At 35.5% G+C, this 21,945-nt stretch overlaps 1 protein-coding gene across 1 annotated transcript in view; it reads left to right on the plus strand.

Annotated features, from left to right (window-relative positions):
• Window positions 1–21,945, plus strand: part of LOC126890816 (meiosis-specific with OB domain-containing protein) — a 99,797-nt gene that overhangs the window by 16,823 nt on the left and 61,029 nt on the right. The window contains exon 3 of the mRNA XM_050660008.1: window positions 3,995–4,151. Coding sequence (XP_050515965.1) covers window positions 3,995–4,151 — 157 coding nt within the window. The remainder of the gene's footprint in view (window positions 1–3,994; window positions 4,152–21,945) is intronic.

Here is a 21,945-nt window from a genome sequence, read left to right on the forward strand (position 1 = left end):
AATTCTTAATTGTATCTCAAAAAATGCGCAATAACTACCTTTTAAAACCTACCAAATTTTATTTGCATATCTCAACCGGTTTTAGAGCAATAAATAAATCGTAAGTTTGTAAAAAAAAATCAATATCCCGTATCTCGGAAACGAAGTATTTGTGGACATATGTTTATAAAGCAAACGGTCATTATTTCTTCATGCGAAATTCCCCTAAAGTTTGTCGCACTTATTTAGAAATACCCTGTATTGATGAATAACATGGCTAGTTGTTACAAGTACCTAACTTTTTTATTATCCCACATAAGCGAATGAATCAAAAAGTAGAATGTTACGAAAGCCTAAGGCTACAGTTGAGTTTTAATTTTAATATTTTTTATACGCTAGAATATTTCACAGGGTGTTTCAAACTTTGAGGAAAAAACACAGTATTATTCTTACACCCGGTATATAATGGAACTTACCTGCTTAGCAATAATATTATTAAATCGACATTCTTGAAGAATAAAGCTATAATATACTAAAATCGCTAAAATCGGACAACACGTTTAGAAAATACGAGACATCAAAAATGTCCCATTTTTAAGGTGGTGCGTAAATTTTGATGCTTAGTGTACATTATGGTGCAAATGAAAGGCATAAATTCGTTATTTCGTAAGCCGGTGACTTTAAGGAAACATTTAGAAACATTAACATAATTATTTATACAGGGTGTCCAAAACAATTTTTGAAGTGAAAGCTTCTTTAACGACGTTGTGCACTTTTTCGCGGCCGTTATCGCTTCACCGAAATAAATTCTGTACGTATATGTATATTGAGCAACTCCGGGGCGAGCGGATTTGGATGGCTAGATGGTCTGGTCTTGTATGTAGAGTTTACAACAGAGATCCGAAGATCAGACACACTCCGTAATGGAGTGGTACCTATCTGACCCCAAAGCTATACCACCACCCCTCCCCATCGAAGGACATACCGAATTGGGAGGTTTTGTACTTAACTTTATTTGGATGCCCTGGGTAATGGGATATCCTCTGTATTACTTCATGTGGTTAAGCCACCTGATTTTAGGGGAAGCTAGAAGAGCTTTTCTTCCTATTAATGACTTAGTTAATTTATTGTTAGACTTTGGACTTGTGTCCTAATAAAATGTGTGTTCCGTGCATCAAAGCACTACCCTAAATCGGTGTCTCGCTATCCGGACCGTGTGTGCTCGGTCACTCAGCCGCCGAATTGGCAAAATAAATTTTGTTTTTATCGACGGCTGAGCTCCCGAAAGGTGTGGCCTTCAAGCCCATGTGTGTCGGTACGTGATCTCGATTTTCAACTTCCGCGACTATGGTCCATTTTACCTACCTGAAGGGCATTTAGTGCCTGAAGGGCGAGGTCTGTGTTTGCAGTTAAATTATTTGTTTGTTGCCTGATCTAAGTTACATCATAGTGGTGGTGTCGGACTGCTGTAACAGAAGGTTATTACGTTCGACTATCCCGTGGCTATCCCAATTCTTCACTCTTAAGGGTTTTCTCTATATCCATCAAACTGCTGTCTGGGCTGTCTATGTACCGTTCTTTGGTTTTGGTCATAGTAGGTAAGTCAATTCTCTTAATAATCTGCTCGGATGGTTTCTGATATTGTTGAATACTTTCGTCTATCATTCTCAGGACTCTCTTTGGTTGCATATGTCCAAATACGTATCTTAATGGGTATCCAAGTATATTCAGAGCTTCCTTGATCATGTGGTTTTGGACATTTATTTATTTTTTTTTTATTTATTTATTGTTCATACATATGACCTGGCCTCTAGTGACTAATCCAGGTCGTTTTTTCCTGATGGGATTACAGATATATTTTTTATATTTTTACATTTTTTACTAAACTACTAAATCTATTTTTACAATTAATAATTTGACATAATCTATTAATTACATTTAACAAATACATTTAACAAATTTAAAGAAACAATATATATTTGTTAAAATATTTTGGTACTATCAACTCCCTTCTAAGTTATAAAGACAGTCCCTCTATTTTCAGAAGAGAGTTGGTAGTTTTTTTTTAATTTAATGAATTATTTATTGAATTATTATTTTTATTTATTTATTTTATATTGAATTATTATTATTATAATTGTGAATATCTATTTTTGAAAAAAAAAATCTATTTTTGAATTTATATTTTATTTTATTTATTTTAACTTTATCTTACTCAACTTCATCAGGGTTGGATTATTTGTTGTCTTCTTCTATTATTATAAATTTCTTGTTGTTTTTTAGATATTATTTCTGTATTTCTGTTAGAGTGTTTAATATTCCAAAATATTCTTCATTTTGTAATATATCTCTTATTTCAATTATTTCTAATCTTCTCATTTCTCTATGTTCTTCATTTTCTATAGTATTTTCACAATGTAATACTTATGTTCTGGTGTACCTAGTTCTCCACATTCACAATATGCATCATCTTTTAAGTTAAATCTTTCCAAATATGTTGGGTACGTCCATGTCCTGTTAAAAGGTGTACTAAACCTTGTTTTGGATTAAAATAATTTGGAATGTTTTCTAATATTGGTATAAAATTGTATAAACGTCTAGATTTTGTTGAATTTTCCCATTCATTTTGTCTTTTTCTATTTATTATTTCTTTTAATTCTCTTTTATTTCTTATAACTAATCCTATTATTTGTATTATTTTTTCATATTTTTCTTTTTTTAGCCAATAATTACATGCTCTTTTTTGTGTTTCTAAATGCATTGGCATTACTCCAGTTAAAACTGTGAGTGCCTGTGTTGCAGTTATTCCAAATGCTCCCGTCATTCTTACAAGAAATCCTCTCTGAGCTCTATTTAATTTTTCTTCATTTTGGACAGTTTGTATTTTTTTCCTTGTTGGTTTTACACGTGTGCCCCCATGCGGCCGAGGCGTATGTTAGTGTTGGAAAAATTATACAATTTGCCATTCTAATTTATGTCTTATATCTCAGTTTGCTCTTTCGACCTATTAGCGATGAGAGTTGACTCCTAAGTGCTTTAGCTTTGTTGACCGTTTGTTTCACGTGTTCTGTAAAGGTCAGCCTTTTGTCCAACATTACGCCTAGGTATTTGGCTTGATCTGATCATTCAATTTGGGTATCAAATAGGGATAATAGGTACTTCAGTTGGTCTGCCTCTTCTTTTTTGGTACATGACGGCCTGTGTTTTGTCAGGGTTGACAGCTATTTTACACTGCACACAACATTCTTGTAGTTCGTCAAGAGCTCTTTATAGGTATCTTGTTGCTAAATCTGGGTGGGTACTGCTAGAAGCTATTGCTGTATCATCTGCGTATAGACTTAGCAACGATCTGGGTTCAGTTGGGGTGTCTGCCGTATATATGGTATATATATTTGGCGATAATACTGTGGCACACGAGCCTCCATGGTTCCAACTTCGGATAGGGTTGGCCCTATTCGAACTCTGAACCTCCTGTATGACGTATGACGAGAGAAGACATGTCATCGCCTCACTACAACCATTTTGGTCCATTTTATACAGCAGATCGTCGTGTCAGACTCTATTGAATGCTTTACTAACATCTAGAAAGGCGACGGCTGTATATTTCTTTTCTTTGAATCCTTTCGTGATATATTCTGTTAGCCTCAGCACTTAGTTCACACGAGCGCTGGGATCTGGACTCCGAACTGTGCTTCAGGTATTGTTCCAATTGCTTCAGGATTTGATGGATCTTGATGAAAATGTGTTCTGTGCTTTTAATTTAACTTTCTTGCAGCATGAAAATATTAATAGCAATGGATATTCATACCTAAAGAAATAGTTAATAAATTATTATTGTAATACAATTATTATAATTGTAAATTTTTATTATTTACATTATTACAATTACTTTTACATTGGTTTCCAATGTTTCCATGTTTAACCACTACTTAGTACTTACGCTGTCACAGTTTCGCATATCCACCCATGTTCACACATACAGGTGATAGAAATAATATAAACATTTTTATTTTAGAGGCAAATATATTGGTAGTCGTTAAAGGGCTAAATGAAATTCGAACAAATATTTCAAAAAACACTAACGAAACATACACAGTCAGAACTGTTGAAGTGTTTGATCATTCTAGTCCCAATTTAAGAATTGATATTTGGGACAGCGATATTATACAAAGGTATGTATGTATATATTTTTTTATACGCAATTAGCTCCGTGCATGACTGACGCGACACCCAGGGCCGCGTTTAGGTCAATTGACGCCCTAGGCAATTCTCTTATAGCGGCCCTTCAAACATGTACTTTTGCGAAAAAAAATTGCAGAAATTTTTATTTAAATAAGAATACATTAAAAATGGATTTAAACTACGTAAAAGTATATACCGTAAAGTTATACATATATGCGTAAAACGTATATTTATAAAAAAATATACCTTTTACGCAGATGATTTTTCTTGAATTTTTGTAATTAATGGTATACAGTCAGCTACAGGAAATTTTTCCTTGTGGATTTTATTTTTAATTCTTGACATTTTCGAAGATGACCTTTCAGCAGACACGTTGGCAACTGGGGTGCACAAATAAATGTGCAAAGCAATGTCAAAATTAGGGAAAATATCTTTCAATCCACTTAGTGCAGTCACTGAAGGTTTTCACCTCCGATTTCGTTGAACCTTCATCGATTTTCATGAAAATTGGTGAGTAGTTAGAGAATACCTTAAGGAACAAAGGTGATATGTTGCCAACTTGCGCTTTTACCGTGGTGGTGGATGCCACCCGTTCTCGGGGGTGAAAATTATTTTTTTAAATATTACCTTAAATCGATAGAGAGACAAATTCTAAGCAAAATTTGTTAGACCTCTAACCAGTAACCACTCACCAATTTTCATGCAAATTGATGGAGGTTCAACGAAATCGGAGGTAATAGCTCATATCCACTTTCAGTGACTCTTCTGTACTAACACTTCTTTAAGTATTAAGATATGTCAATTGGTGATTTTATTGTGGTATCCAAATGACCCTTTACGTGAATGCATTCATGCATGAATGATGTATCTTGGTCGTCTTGATCATCTTATTTTGTATCAGATTTTCAGCTTCTTTAATAATTTCTTCATTGCTTAATTTTGGCAAATCTGTTAATAACACGAAAACGTTGATAAATAAGTCGATAAGATTTCAGACGTCTATTCAGGTCTCTTATCAGAGTGTCGATTATAATATAGAATGTGTGGATTTTCATCTCATCACTAGCTGAAAAGTTTAGTTCATCATCGGCCCCCTCGTCAAATTGAATTTTTCTTTTTCTCTTTCTTATTTCTTTATATGTTTTATTTGGGCAAAATTTTTTGATTTCCTTGCGGTAAAGTAATTTGAAAGAGCTTCATACTCTTTAATGACAGAAGCCATATCCATAATTTTTGTGCCTCCCTGGGCAACTGTCTATATTGCCTAATGGATGAAGTGTCCCTGGCGACACCTAGCGCATTCACCTGACATTTTTTTATTTCACAATTTGACGTTAAGCTTATGATTTATGCAACATTTATTTGCGATTTTTGATAAAATTTGTTATACAAACAATGACAATTGTCGCATTCAGGAGACGAAAAAGTGACGGAGCGGTTCCGCAACTGTTGGGAATTCGTTCTCTGAATGTGGCGCTACTTGCGGAACGTGTTACGGAACGGTCACGGTCGGCATGACAGTGAGCTCATTTTAATTCCGCCACCTCCGCACATACGTCGATTTAATGGATTTACGCGGACAAAATTATTTTACAGCATATTTCTACTAAAACTGGTACAATCAAAGAAAAATATTGTTTTTTTTTAAATTTACTTGTGTTTTTCATGGAAAAAATCAAAATTTAAAATTAATGCAAAATATGCAGGTTTTTACTTATACCTTAGTCGGTATCTGACATATCGGACTCAGTATTTGGGGTCACCCAGTAGGTAACAGCATTTGAATTGTTTCAGAGCAAAATGACCCTGGTTTGATCCTTTTCTGTACACGTTTCCTGCTGCTTAAAATTGTGAATAGTAAGTCAGAAGTTAAAATAAGTTTAATTTCCTGTACGCATCTCTGTATTTCCTTGCACTAGCTGGGATTTCTGAGACCTCTTTTGGTATTTTCGAAGCATTCCTTTTTCCACAAGCCTGTAATGTCTGTGCAGCATGAATGATAACTTCACCATCGAGCAAAGAACGTATTTCTTCTGTTTTTCTTCTTTTCATCCTTTCACTGGAGTCCTCAAATAATTTAGAAAGCCGACCTGGTTCGATTATTTGTTTTCTACTAGTTTTAAATGTTCCATCTAACCAATCTTTATTTGAGACTTTAACCATTTCTCTATCATCGCCGTTTTAAAATCTCGAAATCTTTGTTTTAAATTGATTAAGTTATCAGATCTAACAGTGTAATAAGTGAATTTCCAAATATTTTAATTTGTCCTCTAGATTAGGGAAATCTTGTAGCTCCATTTGGTCGCAAAGTTATTTACGGAGCACTATTTTTAGGCCAAAGCAGTCACCAGATGTAGCCAAAACAAAAAAAATCGTAACTTATTATAATTAAAACAAAAATAGGTACATACTTTTGTTTCTGTGACGTCATCCTATATAGCAAAATTAAAAACCCCTGTATTTCGGGCATCCGCAGCTATCCGCAGCTAAATTGCACGCCATTAATTAGCCAAATATATGCAGTATGCTATAAAATAAATAGTATTGCTCGATCAGAGGCGATAATATAACTATTCTTGTTCTCATGATCATTTTTCAGTGCGTCACAGTTTTTCGATTTCTCTCTAATGCATTAAGTTTGATGAGACGGAAAAAGCGGTAGCTCCGTGATTAAACACAAAAATAATGCAGCATTACAATGGTTATATACATAAGATGTCTATTCCTAACCTACGTTTGATTCGTTGATATTTAGAATGCGCGTTTTTTCTAGCCAATCAAATACACGTATTACGAACATTTGACGAAAACTTCGTCCATTTTGGCCATTTTTTAGAAGTGTCAAAGAGTCAAGTGACGGTTATTATTCAGGTCAGTATTTTGTGTACCTGTCATTTTGAAATTTCGAATTCGACTTCCCTTGTGTTTCACAACGTTTTTGTGCATTATTTTGTGTTTTGGTTTAGAATTTAGTTCGTTAAAAGTTAGTTTTGTATTTTGGTTTAGAATTTAATTCGTTAGAAGTTAGTTTATACTCCAGGTCTTTATGCAAGAAAAATATCCATAGCAAGGAGACGTAACTCATGGCTGAAGAACCTTAGGAAATGGTTTGCATGTAATAACAATGAATTATTTAGAGCCGCGGTTTCAGAAATAAAGATCGCTCTGATGATTATCAACTTTTGAAGCGGAGACAGCACCTAGAGAAGAAGATAAAAACACAGTTTATGGATAGTTGTGTGTCATTTTTTAATGTTTCCATATTTATAAATTTAATTAACAATATTGTTTACTTTTTAATTTTATTCCCCTTTATAAAAAATACCTACATGTTAACATATTGTGTAAAAATCAAATCTACTAAATTACTAATTACAGTGGTACCTCGACATACGAGGGTAATTCGTTCTGTAACCTTGCTCGTATGTCAAATTGCTCGTATGTCAAAGCAATTTTCCCCATTGAAATTAACTGATATGTTATTAAATCCGTTCCAGCCCCAAAAAAAACCACCTTAGTTGTTTTTGTTAAGTGATTTTAAATAAGAAAAATGTTTTTACAAGAATAAACATTAATTTATAAATAACAAAATATACATACATAATCTGTAAAAACATAAGAAAAAGTGAGGTGCTTACGGAAGCGCTAATTTTCGTCAGTTGTTTCCGCTATTTTCGTCACACTTTGCTCATTTTCATCTGCAGCTCGTTTAAAAAACTGTTCAAAGAGGTTTGTTTCTTCCTCCCTTTCATAAATCGCTCGTGCCTTCTCACATATATGATGCTTTGTGTTAAGGTTCCTCCTTGAAGCTGCTTCTCTGTCACCCACACTATCAGTAGTTTCTCCATCTTTTCATTGAGGGAGGTACGGAGCTTGGAAATTATTGTAACGCCCTTAGCTGGCATTATACCATTTATCACCTCCTTCAAGTTAGAAATAGGTAGTCAAAAAGAGGCATGAATTTTATTAAAAGCTGTTCCTCGTATCTCAAATTTTGCTCTCATCTCAAAGCAAAACATCGCTCGCTCGGCGGCTCGTATCTCAAAACACTCGTATATTAGGGCGCTCGTATATCGAGGTACCACTGTAGTTTAATTCCACAAGCTTTTCACCTATGGCTAAGTACGATTCTGGCATCTGTCAGATTCGTCAATAATTACATGAAATAAGTCTTGACACACCCAATACAGTATATGACGTCATAATTAATGACGCACTGAAAAATGATCATGAGAACAAGAATAAATGTCTTATGAACATAAAAATTAAACAGAAATGTCACTATAAAACGGCTTGTTTTTGACTTTCTAAAAAAATATATAAAATAACAGTAAACTTTCTATAAATATTTCAAGAAATATTCATTCTTACCAGAATTATTCGATTCCATCGCAACCACTTTGAAAAAATAAGGTGAATATTACAAAAGTAACAATTTTTAAAAAAATTGGCTACTAAGCTAAGTAAACAAAAATTCACTAACAGCAACCTGCGCGCACATTCGCACGAGCACACGTGCGCGGTGAATAGTTCTGGAGCGGGGATAGTAATTTTTTGTCACTATTCTGTGTTTTTGTTAAGACTAAGACAAACCATAATGTGTCTCTAGGATGTGTCTTGAATTTTTAACCTCACTTTTGAAATTTGACTTTTAACCGGCTAATTATTTAAAATCAACGTATGTGCTCCGTTCAACGTATGCTACTTTTGTGAATTTGTCAATAGACTTGTTGAAAGATGGCGTCAAGTAGGTAGTAATTATCAATTAAAAAATCCATGGACGGTATACAGTCCATGTTCTTGGACCATGATTATAAAGTAAAAAACAATTTATTTTGCAGAGGCAATAAGTATATAACCTCACATATAACAGAAAGTGATAGGCTGTCACGAATTTAGGGAGCGGAGCTTTCACAATGCGAAACACAACTGTTACAGCTCCATCGGGAACTGCTCCCTCACTTTTTCGTCTCCTGAATGCAACCAATGACATTACAAATATAGCTCCAATATTGTCATATTTCGCCGCTACGAAAGCTGGCATCGTTTCAAGTTACCCCCACCAAGATCACACATGGAGCGAATAATATCTTTATCATTACGTTGATCGTATAGATTTGTGTTTTAATTTTTATTACTGCTTCTTAACCGTATAGTTTTGAGGATCTGTGACCGAACTATTTGTTGTCGCTGTTTATATATATATATATATATATATATATATATATATATATATATATATATATATATATATATATGTAGTATTCTCTTCTGCTTTATTTTTTTTAATTCGTTTGACCAGCACCAGATATTTTTATTCTCAAACTTTTTTCTTGGGGTTTTGTCAAGTATTTCAATAGCAGTTTATAACAATACTAGTCATATTCCTCCAGATTGTATTAAGACTTCTTTTCATGTTCCAGCTCATTTTCAACGAAAATTTTGTATTCGTTTATAAATTCGTAAAGTCTGTTCGTTCGCTCGTTAGTTCGTTCGTTCGTGCGTTGCCGTCCCTGCAATACTTGGATCAGATCTACCGATGGACCCGTATGTAGTTTTGCCTCCTGAATCCAAATCCAAATATGAAAACGGCATTTCGATATCTCAAACCTTCTTCGAGATAACCGACCTTAAAGTCAACTTGCATGTCGGGACATTAATTTAGGGTCTTTTAGCAATTTTTATATAGCGAGATAATTCTACAATGGAGACACTGCTAAAAATGCATTAAACCTAATGTACCTACCTAAAAATGCAAATAAAAATTTCATAATATTTCAAAGTAGCGCGTGACTTTCACTGACATCAGCGATAAACGCTTGTGATCAGGACCCTAAATTGCTGTCCCGGATCTTGCAAGGGACCTGCAAGTCTTTGTTTCGTTGAACACACAAACGTCAAGTTGAAATGTCAAATAAATAAATTGTATTTATTAATGTTCATGTAGGTAATGTTAAATGGCAGATTACAATTTTCTATTTGAGCTGTTATAATTATGTATATATACTCAGTGACATTAGGCGTGTTACACCCAGAAGGAATCATTTCTGGAGCTTAATTTTTTGGCAACATGGTATATTTTCATCAAGAATGAAACGATAACATTGGCAAGACTTTTTATTGACATGTAATCAAAAAAAAATTAATAATGGGTTGGGCGATCCCCTAGCTGAAAACACTCCTGTATACGTCTAGGCATTGACAAAATGAGATGATTTTTGTCTGCTTGAGGCACCTCGTTCCAAGCAACTTGAATTTCATGGATTAACTGTGTCAGAGTCTGTGGAGGATGGTGCAAAGTGGACAATCTCCTCTCCATCATATCCCACACATGTTCGATAGGATTTAAACCCAGTGAACGGGGTAGCTACGGCAAAAAATTAACGCCAGCTTCTTGGAGAAAGTCCATAATAGTTCGACGAGCAATATGGGTACGCGCGTTGTCTTTCTGAAAAAGGGCGTTTCGACGGCTGTCTAGATAAGGCAGTAAAGTGGTTTGTAAGATGTCATCAACATAACGCGCATCTGTCATACTGCCTCGAAAAAACAAAAGTGGTGATCCTCTACCATAGGCAATAACTCCCCAAAGCATTACTCCAACTGTCCTGCGTAGATGCCTCTCAACAGCAATCCCGATATCTCATCGCTCTCCACGGCGGCGGCGTCTTATCATCTTACGACAATCATGCATACCTAAACAAAATCGCGATTCATCGCTGAATGCTGCATTATGCCATTCTGCCACTCAATGCTGCCGTTCTCTGCACCAATTCCAACGTTGATGACATTGGTCCGCAGTCAAAGGAAGCACTCGTCGTGGGAGGAATAAAAAAACAGTCCAAAGGCTCGAATGCTACGGTATAGGGTACGTATAGTAACAAGTCTACCTTCTACTCCAAACCATTCGTCAGCGATTTGACGCATAGTAGCAAAACGGTCTCGCAGTGCCAGGCCAGGAGTCTAAAGCGCCTATCTTGACGTCCTGTGGTACACCTCGGTTGACCAGTTGGTCTTCTTCGTGTTCCTCTACCTTCGTTTGTCCACACACGACACACTCGCATAACTGTCATTGCCGTACAATTAACACGACTGCCAATTTCGTGATACGACAAACCCATATCTCTAGAGGCAATAATTCTACCCCTGTCAAAATCGCTAAAATGGTGGTAATGTTGGTGTCATCAAACTCGAGGTATATTCTTGCACTGAATACAATTAGATTGAGGAATAATATCTAAAAATTTCTGTACCAATCGGTCTTCATAAATGGGTCTTTTCACAAAAAAATTTAAAGATAAAACTTTATTTTTAGAAAAACTATAAAAGATAAAACATTGATATTGTTATCGTAGCATGCTTTAAATATAGTGGCGAGCGCGCTAATAACCGGCAAAATAGCACAAAAGATGGAAAACGTATTAAGTTGTGACATAAAAAGAAATGAAACTAGTGGAACTGGGAAACAGGGCCGCCGCTAAAGTGTTGGCCACCCGTGTGCAACTTAATATTTGCCGCCCCCCTTTTAACACTTTAGTCGTTTCAACATCATCATCATCATTTGGCTCTACAACTCTATGTGAGTCTTGGCCGCGTTTACTATTTCCCTCCATTGTTGTCGGTCCTGAGCAGCTATTTCCCATTGCTGTACTCCCATTTTGCGTAGATCGCTGGCTACTGCGTCCTTCCATCTCTTTCTTGGGCGACCAACTGACCTTTTTCCATCGGGCCTTTCCCAGAATGTGGCGTTTAGAAGTCTTTCGTCACTTGATCTTAGTACGTGACCCGCCCATCGTATTCTGTTTGATTAAATGTAGCGTACTATGTTTTCATCTCCGTATATTGTCTGGAGTTCATCATTGTGTCTTCTTCTCCATTCTCCTGTTGTCTCTTCTCTGCAAGGCCCATAGATAGTCCGCAGTATCTTTCTTTCAAGTACCAGTAATTTTGTTGTTTCCCGCTGATTCAGAGTCCAGGTTTCGCTTCCATACGTTATTGTGGGACTAATTATTGTCTTATATACTCTTATTTTTGCTGGTCTTGAGAGTATTTTTGATTTAAGTAGGGTCCTTAACGAGTAATATGCCCTGTTTCCTGCAATAATCCTGGCTGCCACGTCCTTTTCATAGTTATTTTCAGATATTATGATCGCTCCCAAGTACTTAAATTCTTTGACGACTTCAAAATTGTATTCATTAATTGTTACGTTTTGTCTAACCCTTGGTCTTGGGTTCTTCGTAACCACCATGTACTTGGTCTTGTCCTCGTTGACCTTAAGACCAACTTCCTTGGCTCCGTTCTCGAATAGGGTGAAAATTTCTTTTGCATCTCTGGTGGATTGTGCAATTGTGTCCACGTCATCCGCAAAGGCTAATAGTATTTTTGATCCTTGGGCGGCAAATCCGTTTGTCAGTTGTGGCTGAGCTTTCCTTACTGCATGTTCCAGTGCGAAGTTAAACAGCAGGGGGGCGAGAGGATCTCCTTGTCTAAGTCCGGTGTCAATGAGGAATTCCTCCGACGTGTTGCTGCCAACTCTGATTCGTGCGGAAGCGTTCTCCGTGCTCACCTTTGCTAATCGTACCAGTTTTCCAGGTACTCCCATTTCTACCATAGTCTCCCACAATGCTTCTCTGCTAACAGAATCGTAAGCTTGTTTGAAGTCCACGAAGATTTGTTGTACATCGCGGTTCAATTCCCACATAGGTTTCAACGTAGGTACTAGTATTTAAAGAAATGTGCAGGAGATACATAACGGGTATATGAAAAATAATTGCTCTGATCTCGACGTTACTTTTAGACCTGGATCCCGCGTACCAAAAAGAAGTTGATTAATAGCAAGCTGAAAATTTGTACATAGCTTAACGGTGTCTAGTCGGACAAACTTTGATGTATGGGAACACTGGAACAGGGGAAGTTTTAATTGTGGAACAGGTTAAAAATTTGGAACGTCAGACTACGAAAACGTTCCATGTATTTTGTCGGACATAACTTCCAATTGATTTGTTACGATTTCATTAAACTCTTATGCAAAAATCAGACTGGTGTATATGACCAACTGAGCATTTTAATTAGTGAAACACGAAGAACATGTCAAACGACAGGAATCATGTTGGTTAGTAATACCAGTCTGATTTTTGCACGAGAGTTTAATGAAAGGGTAACAAATCAATTGGATGTTCTGCCCGACAAAATACATGGGACGTTTTCGTAATTTGACGTTCCAAATTTTTAAACTGTTCCACAATTAAAACTTCCCCTTTTCCAGTGTTCCCGTACATCAAAGTTTGCACGACTAGACACCGTTAAGCTATTAACAAATTTGCAGCTTGCTATTAATCAATTTTTTTTTGGTACGAGGGATCCAGGCCTATTTGAAATACAGTGGTGTGCAAAAGAAACGGACACACTACTAAATATCTATTACAAACAAAATCGTTTATCAAAAGCGTGTCTAAAATCATCAAATTCTCAATTTAGACTGAACTATAACCCATCTATAAGCATACATAAGCATAAAGGAACAATATTATAACAGAGCAACCATCGAGTAATAAAAAAGATTTTTTTAAACCATCGAGTAATAAAAAACACTTTTTTATTACTCAATGAGAGCAACTTAACAAGCACTTATCTAAATTCTCGGAAAGTATCCTATTGTCGTGTCGTACTCTCTTAACAAATAATAAATGTTCAGAATTTGAAAAATTCGCATATGGACCACGTGCATAAAAATATCCTTAAAGTCCGAAAACCGCCAGCCACTTTGAATTAAAAAGCATTCCCGGAACCACTTTATGACTACAGCTGTGTGTGTGTCAGTTAATATAATAAATAACATTTTCTGGCATTTTTGTTTAGATTGTTTGGAATATTAGAGTTTATAGAAATATCTGAATCATTACTATTTGTTTTTTTAATTTATTTTCGTTTAATAAAAATATCATCAGTGGACTGCTTTTGGCCGCCCCTATAATCGGCCGCCTGTGTGCGATGCACACTTTGCACACATGGTAGCGTCGGCCCTTCTGGAAAAGTTAGCGATATTAACCTAAAAATTTACTTCTTCTTCTTCTTCTTCCTTTATTGGGTTATATCCCTCGGGATAATTCGCCCAGCTTACACCAGGGAAATACTCTTATCTTGCTCTGGGCAATCGAATATTTCCAAATATATAATATGTTAAAGCCTCAATTTTTTTAAATATATATTAGCAGGAACATCTTCTTATAGGGCCAGACAGTCCCTAGAGGAAAGGCAATATTATAACATAAGGGTTAAGACTTTTATCATTTGGAGGTCTAATATCTTTTTATATCTTTATCTTCTTAATTTTTTTAATTCAAATTTGGGAATTGATTAATTTATAAATTAAGTTTGGCTAAGTTAAGGAATTTAAGGATCAGGTTAATCCTACGTGGATTAAGGTTGGACATAAGTAGGCAAATTTCAATGGGAGTAGGGATATTTGTTTTGGCTAATTCTTTATATAGGTCAAAATTGGGTGACATATTTATAGGGTACTCAAAAATCAGATGATTTAAGGACCCAACTCGGCCACAGTCACAATATGGGTCGTCTTTTACTCCTATCCTGAATAGGTGAACTGGAGTAGCACAATGACCTGTCCTCATTCTAATAATGGTGGTTATATGTCTTCTGTCTTGGTATGCAAAATTGTGGTACCAGGGGAGTTTATCTATCTGACCTACAATTTTAGAGTAAAATGAATTATTTCGATTTTTCCCCTGCCATTCTTGCTTCCACCGATTCCAGATGGAATGTTTGAGTCTGGTAGAAAGTTGGAATAGTGAAGAGTGATACCAGCAGCTACATTTAAGGTTCTACCTATATTAGCTAGTTTATCAGCCATCATGTTCCCTTTAATATTCGAGTGTCCTGGAATCCATGCCAGACTAATATTAACGTTATTTTCTTTCGCTTCAATGATGCCTCTCTTGGTCATGAACGATGAATGTTCTGTTTCCATAGAATAGGTTGATCTGCCTATTTTCTGTAAGGCACTTTTAGAGCCCGAGCAGATGATTGCTTGTTTAATCCCATTTTTCAAAATAATTTGGAGGGCATGATTATTTGCGACAATCTCAGTCATACATATTTGGGTATACTTAGGTAGTTTACTGGTATAATAATAGTTGATCTCTCGGCTAAAGACACCAAAGCCTGCTGATCCTTCATCATCAACCGAGCCGTCCGTGAAGAATTTGGTGTGACTAGGTTTATTTAGAATTATTTTTTGGAGTTGAACTGAGGCAAGTTCATCTGAACGATTAGATTGGATATTTATGATTGGAATTGTTGATAATTGATGGTCTAGTTCAAAGTTATGGCATGGGTATAAGTCACTTAAATATAAGTTGGGATAAGTACGTTTAAATTTGTTTTTTAAAAGCACTAGAAATGGAATATTTCTGTTTTTCCAATTATTTTGGTTCCTTTGAATTGCCAAGTCTAACAGGTCGAGAGCGGAAATAATTGGGTTGCCAATTAACATTAAATTTTTTAATATAAATTTAGAGCTAAGCCATTCCCATCTAGATTTAAGCGAGATCTGACCACTTTCACTTAAGAGAGCATGAATTGGGGTAGATTTCATGCATCCAGTTATAATTCGGATACTTTTGTATTTTAGTTTCTCCAATCTTTTAATTAAGGAAGTTGGACAATCGAAAATTACCTGGCAGCCATAGTCCAGATGGCTCTGAATCAGACCATTGTGTACAATTTGTAAGGTTTTTGGATCACTTCCCCAATAAGTCCCACAAAGAGCTCTCATCACATTCAGGCCACGATTTACTTTTAGTTCTATTGAGTTTACATATGAATTCCACTTTAAGTTTTTTTGAATATTTACCCCCAGGTATTTGACTGAATCCACCCAACCAATATTCTGGTTACAAAATATTACGTTAGGGGGAGAGATTTTCGTGTTTCCTTTTGTAAATAATATTGCGGAAGATTTGTTCTTAGATAGATTTAAATTGTGGTCTAGCAACCATGATTCCATCTGAATCAAGAATTTATTTACTTTAATTACCAATTCATTAATATCACTCCCTCTAATCAGAAGAACCAAATCGTCTGCATACTGAATTAGTTTGCATGAAGAGGGGATTAAATCATACAGGGAAAGACAATATAGGTTGAAGAGGATAGGGCTTAATGGGGAACCTTGGGGTAGTCCCAGACTTGATTTTCTTGGGCCATGGGTTTGTCCCAGTTTGTCTTTGACAAATAGCTCTCTATCATTTAGAAGGCAGAAAATCAAATTAGCCAGTTGGGTTGGAATGTTATACTTTAATAATTTGGAATACAGGAGTGATATATTGACATTATCATAAGCAGAAGAGATATCTAGAAAGATGCCAATAGTGTATTGGTTTTGAGCGAAGCCTATTTGAATTGTTGAGGTGAGGTATGTAAGGCATTCCGTACAACCTCTACCCCTTCTAAATCCTAGTTGTAGTGGATTAAAAATCTTATTATGTTCCACAGTCCACTCTATTCTATTCTTTATAAGAGTTTCGAGCATTTTGCCTACACATGAAGAAAGAGCTATTGGTCTAAAGTTTAACGGATTATTACAATCTTTATCTTTTTTGATTATAGGTAAAATTACTGATTGTTTCCACTGAACAGGAACTATACCCGTTCTAAGCCTTTCATTGAAAAGTTGAATTAATAACAAAGATCCAACAACGGGAAGATTTTTTAACATTGAGTAGGAAATCTGATCCAAACCAGGAGCCGAGTCAGATTTAATTGAGAGGGAGTTCTGATACTCGTCGAGAGCAAATGGCGGTTCTAGGGCTTGAGGAGATCTAACCAATACTTTATTGACAGCGGAAAGGGGGGTTAAGCAACATAGAATTTCGTGGGATATAGGAGTAGAGGGCAATTGTGTATATATTGAAGGTTTCGAAGCCGATACCTTATTAATTTTCTCCCACACAACTTTTAGAGGAGTGTTTCTATTTAATTTACTGCAAAATAGCCTGAAACTATTTTTACGTTTTGATTTTAGGAATTTTCTTGATTTGGCTATATTCTTTTTAGCCTCGATATAGTTTTCCGTTGAGGGGATATTTTTAAATTTTTTTAAGGCAGACACTCTCGCAGAGACGACTTCAGCACATGAGTCATCCCACCATGGAATGTGGTATTTGGAATTATTAGGAGGGTGAAGCCAAGGTATTGTTTCATCAGCTACCGATGATATGGAGCTAGTAAAAAATTCGTAATCTTCCCTGGGAGAAGCTGAGAAAATGCTGTTTAAATTGTTATAATAAGTAGACCAATCAGCTTTTTTTAGATTTCTTCTTTTACATGAATGCGGGGGAGATTGAGGACATACACCTATCTGACATATTATGGGGAAGTGGTCACTAGTTCCAGTATCTGAAATAGTGGACCACTTGCCCACACTGGCTGCCACATCGACTGATGCCATTGTTAGATCTACTACCGACTTACTGCCTCCTGGGGCCACCAGTCTAGTTGGGGACCCATCATTGAGAAATACTAGCTCAAGTTCCTCCAAAGAATCAAAAATAATCCTACCATTGTGACTGTCTCTAGAACTACCCCATGCCTTATGATTACAATTTAGATCACCCATGATTAAAAATGGCTTATTAAGTGATTTAACAAGGGAAAACCAGTTGGATTTGGAGATAGAGTTGTCTTGTGGACAGTATATATTAAGGATATTTAAATTAAAGTTAGGGAGAAATGTGAATTGGAATTGGACATCATGATTGAAGCCTGGATTGGCAATTTGAATTTCCCTATAATCAATATTGTTTTTGATAAGAGTAATTAATCCGCCATAGCCATCCTCTCGATCTTTTCTGATTATTTGATACCCTCTACATCTTATAACATGTTGGTTTGAGAGCCAAGATTCGCTAATAAGGATTATATCTGGGTTAAGGTTTTTTATAAGGATTTTTAGATTGTCAGAATTAGTGTTATATGAACGTATATTCCACTGAATAATAGTTATCGGAGTGTTAGGATTCATTATATAGAGTATGTTTGCTAGACCAAGGAGTCAAAAGATCTCGAATCCTCAGGCTCGAGATCCTCTATTCCCCTCCGACCCTGGTTTACATTTGTATTGAAAGGTGATACACTTTTGTTTATGCTAGTCTTTAGATCTGCCATATTGTAAGGAATGGAGTATGATTTTGAGTTTATTAAGTCCCCAATGAAGGTCATGACGAGCTCCCTGTGAGATTGATTCACCATAGACATGGCCTGATTGAAATCCAAATGAAGTTGGGATAAAGATTGTGAGTTAGTGATTTGAGAATCAGAGTGAGCAGGATTGAATTTTGAAGTCGAGGGCTCATTTATTCTTCTACCTGATGGATTAATAAGTAGTCTTTGGTGGGATATTTTATCATAACCTGTATTTTCTTGTATTGAAGGTCTTCTTCTTTTTGGTGGAGATTGAGTGACTTGACTAAAAGGTTTTGAATATTGAGCTGAGGCTGCAGACCTCCTCTCCTGCGGTAAGATGCCATTAGAATTATTCTGATCGCTATGTAAGGGGGGGAAATCGTTTATGTTTAAAGATGAAATATTATGGATCCTAGGAACCTGCTGACTTGCCTCATAGAAAGATAGATTAGAAAAGGACATTAGATCCTTAATATCTTTTTGTCTGACTCTCTCTCTACAATTACGACTACTTGATTCATGGTCAGAAGATTTGCAGAAAATGCAATATTTTGTACACGTATTAGATGAAGAATCCTCATGAGAAGTTCCGCATCTAGCACATTTCTTTTTTCCTCTACATTGGTTCGTAGAATGGCCATAAAGTAAGCAATTCCCACATTGAAGAACAGGGCTGATGAATGGTGTGACCCTCATTGGTAGTTGATATATGGAAATTTCTTTAGGAATAGTTTTTCCTGAAAAAGTTATGCTAATAGTTCCCGTGGAGACAAATTCAACCTTTGAATCCACTTGTACTCTTCGGTTCATTCGCTTAACACTTAATATCTTACATAAAGCCAAGTTGGTTTCTGATGCCTCCTTTATTTCTTCCTCTGTGAATCTTTTATTAACTCCCCTTACTATACCCCTACAAGAAATCTGATGAAATGGAATGAACACGTCATACCCTAGGGCTTCCCAATCTTTCCTCACAACGAAATCGTTGGCTGCTTTTCTAGTGGCAAATAATACCCCTATCCTGTTTTTACCTTTTCTACTGATTTTCGTGATGTCTTTAATTTTTAAAACGGAAATAGATTTAGCTATACTTAACACGTGGTAATCTCCAATATTTTTATCCTGATCCTGGACAAATACTTCATAAGGACCTATGTCGGTCTCCGAATATAGTATTTGTTTTTTTCCTTTAAGACTTTTCTGAATAATTGGAGGTTGAGATTGACATTCATGTTGGTTGATTTTATTAGGAGGGTCAGGTGGTGGAGGAGGATCGGGAGGAACTTCTTCCTCCATCTTATGCGGCAGATTGACGAATTTAAAATCTATGCCAGTCGATGCAAATTAGAAATTAACAGGAAAATATAGATAGTTTTGGCCCTTACCCTTTGGATGAGTTTCAAAAGTCGTCCGTTCACCTCGAACGATAATCACAGATTTGTCTATTTTAAGTTTTCTTCCAAAAAATCAAATGTCAAACACAACAAAATTCACAACAGATATTCACTGCGAAAAGAAGCCGGGGCTGTTCATCCCAGCGGACCTCGACTTCTTATCAACGATAAATAAAAAATTAACAAGAACTAACAACTGTTTTCAAATTGAATTAGGTTTGATGAGGTTTTTTTAGCAAAAATTAAAAACTGTCAACTCTGACGTTTAACTCTATATTTAATCAATAATCAAAAATTTACATTATATTGATTGTTTCCCACCTTTAGACGTATCGGACGAGTTTGGCAATTACCACTGTCACAGTGACAGTTTTGGTTGACATACTCCTCTGATACGTGTAAAGGTGGGAAACAATCAATATAATGTGAATTTATTTGTTTATATTGCTAAATTCTTCAGACTATCCTCGACTAGTTTCATTTCTTTTTATCTCACAACTGAATACGTTTTTCAACTTTTGCGCTATTTTGTCGGTTATTAGCACGCTCACCACTGTATAGTCATTGTGCTGCCAAAAAATTATGTTCAAGAAATGATTCCTTCTGGGTGTAACACTTCTAATGTCACTGAGTATATTATATACAGGGTGTCATTTAAGTTGCACACCACACATATACCTTCCTATTATGGGAAACTTTTTTATTTTTAATTTTACGAAAAAGTCATTCTTCATAAAAAGTTCTACATGGCCTAAAACCGAAGATTCAACCATCAGATATCAAATTTTATCTATATTATCCGAGGTATGTCAAAAAATATGAATTTCGCTAAAGATTATTTATTTCACAATATTATCTTCTTCTTCTTTTGTATAGACATGACTCTGTCTGTTCCTTCTATGTGCTTCTAGTAAGTTGTCGTTCCATCGTTTTCGTGGTCTTTCCTCTGATCGTCTTCCTATTGGGGAACCGTCTCTCGCCGTCCTTACTACTCTATTTGTTGGCATTCGGCTTATGTGGTCATTCCATTCTATTCTTCTGTTTCTTACCCAGTTATTGATGTTGTCCACCTTGCATCTCCGTCTTATATCTGTACTTCTAGCTCTGTCCCATAGAGTCTTACCATTGATTTTTCGGAGGGTTTTTTGTCTTTTTGTCATTTCACAATATTAAAAATTGTTATTTTGAAAAGTTGTTTGGAATAAAAAATATGTTCTAATATATGCAATAACATCTTTTTAATGAACAAAAAAAGTATTTTACGCCAGTCAATGGGAGCAAAAATAGGATATTACCTCCGAATTCTATCCTATCGCATGGATTTTAATGAAATTTTGGGAATAGCCTATACTTATCTCCTAAATCAAAGTCTACCGTATGCCGATGTGCGCCTTTATCTTGGGGGTGGTTCCCACCCCTTCTTGGGGGTGGAAAATTTTTTGGAAAACTTAATTCTAAGCAAAAACTGTTCTATAATTTTTTTTGAAATCTCAATACTTGTTGAGTTATTCGTGGTTGAAAATTAACCATTTTCATTGAAACATAATACCTTTTCGAACGGTTTTTTGCAAATACCTTAAAAACTATGCATCTAACTAAAAAACTATATAACACATTTTTGTAGCTTATAAAAAAACAAAGAGACTCGTTCCTTCATAAATCTGTTAGTTGAAATACAAAAATAGATATGGTAGGTGAAATAATTTGTTTTTTTGGTGCATGCTCAAATTGGTGTATTCAATTTGAAATAATAGAGAAACGCTAAATTTTAGGTGTATAATGCTCTCAGTATCTTATGTAGTGCTTGAAAAGACCTTTACAATGAGAAATATTAAATGTCGATTACGTTCAAACTAAGCGAGATAGGCTGCAAAAAAAATTTATGACTAATGTCTTTTAAGAAAAAAAAATGAGAATTATATTTAACCCCCATCCACCAGAATTTAAATGCATCGTTTTCTTTCTACAATACCTTTTATTATAGTGTTATTTCTATGTTCAAAAAATTGAACGGGTTTAAAATGAATGGTTTTTCTAAAAAACAAGATCAAATTATAAAGAGGATTTTTAAATTTTCTTAAAAATTTTCTTTTCTCACCATGTAACCTGAAAATTATAAGAAATACAGTAATGAAAATAAAAACAAACTTTGTATCTAAAAAAAACCCTACATTTTTGTGTGGTATCTGGT

The sequence above is a fragment of the Diabrotica virgifera genome, chromosome 8 (assembly GCF_917563875.1).
Source record: "Diabrotica virgifera virgifera chromosome 8, PGI_DIABVI_V3a".
Lineage (NCBI taxonomy): Eukaryota > Metazoa > Arthropoda > Insecta > Coleoptera > Chrysomelidae > Diabrotica > Diabrotica virgifera.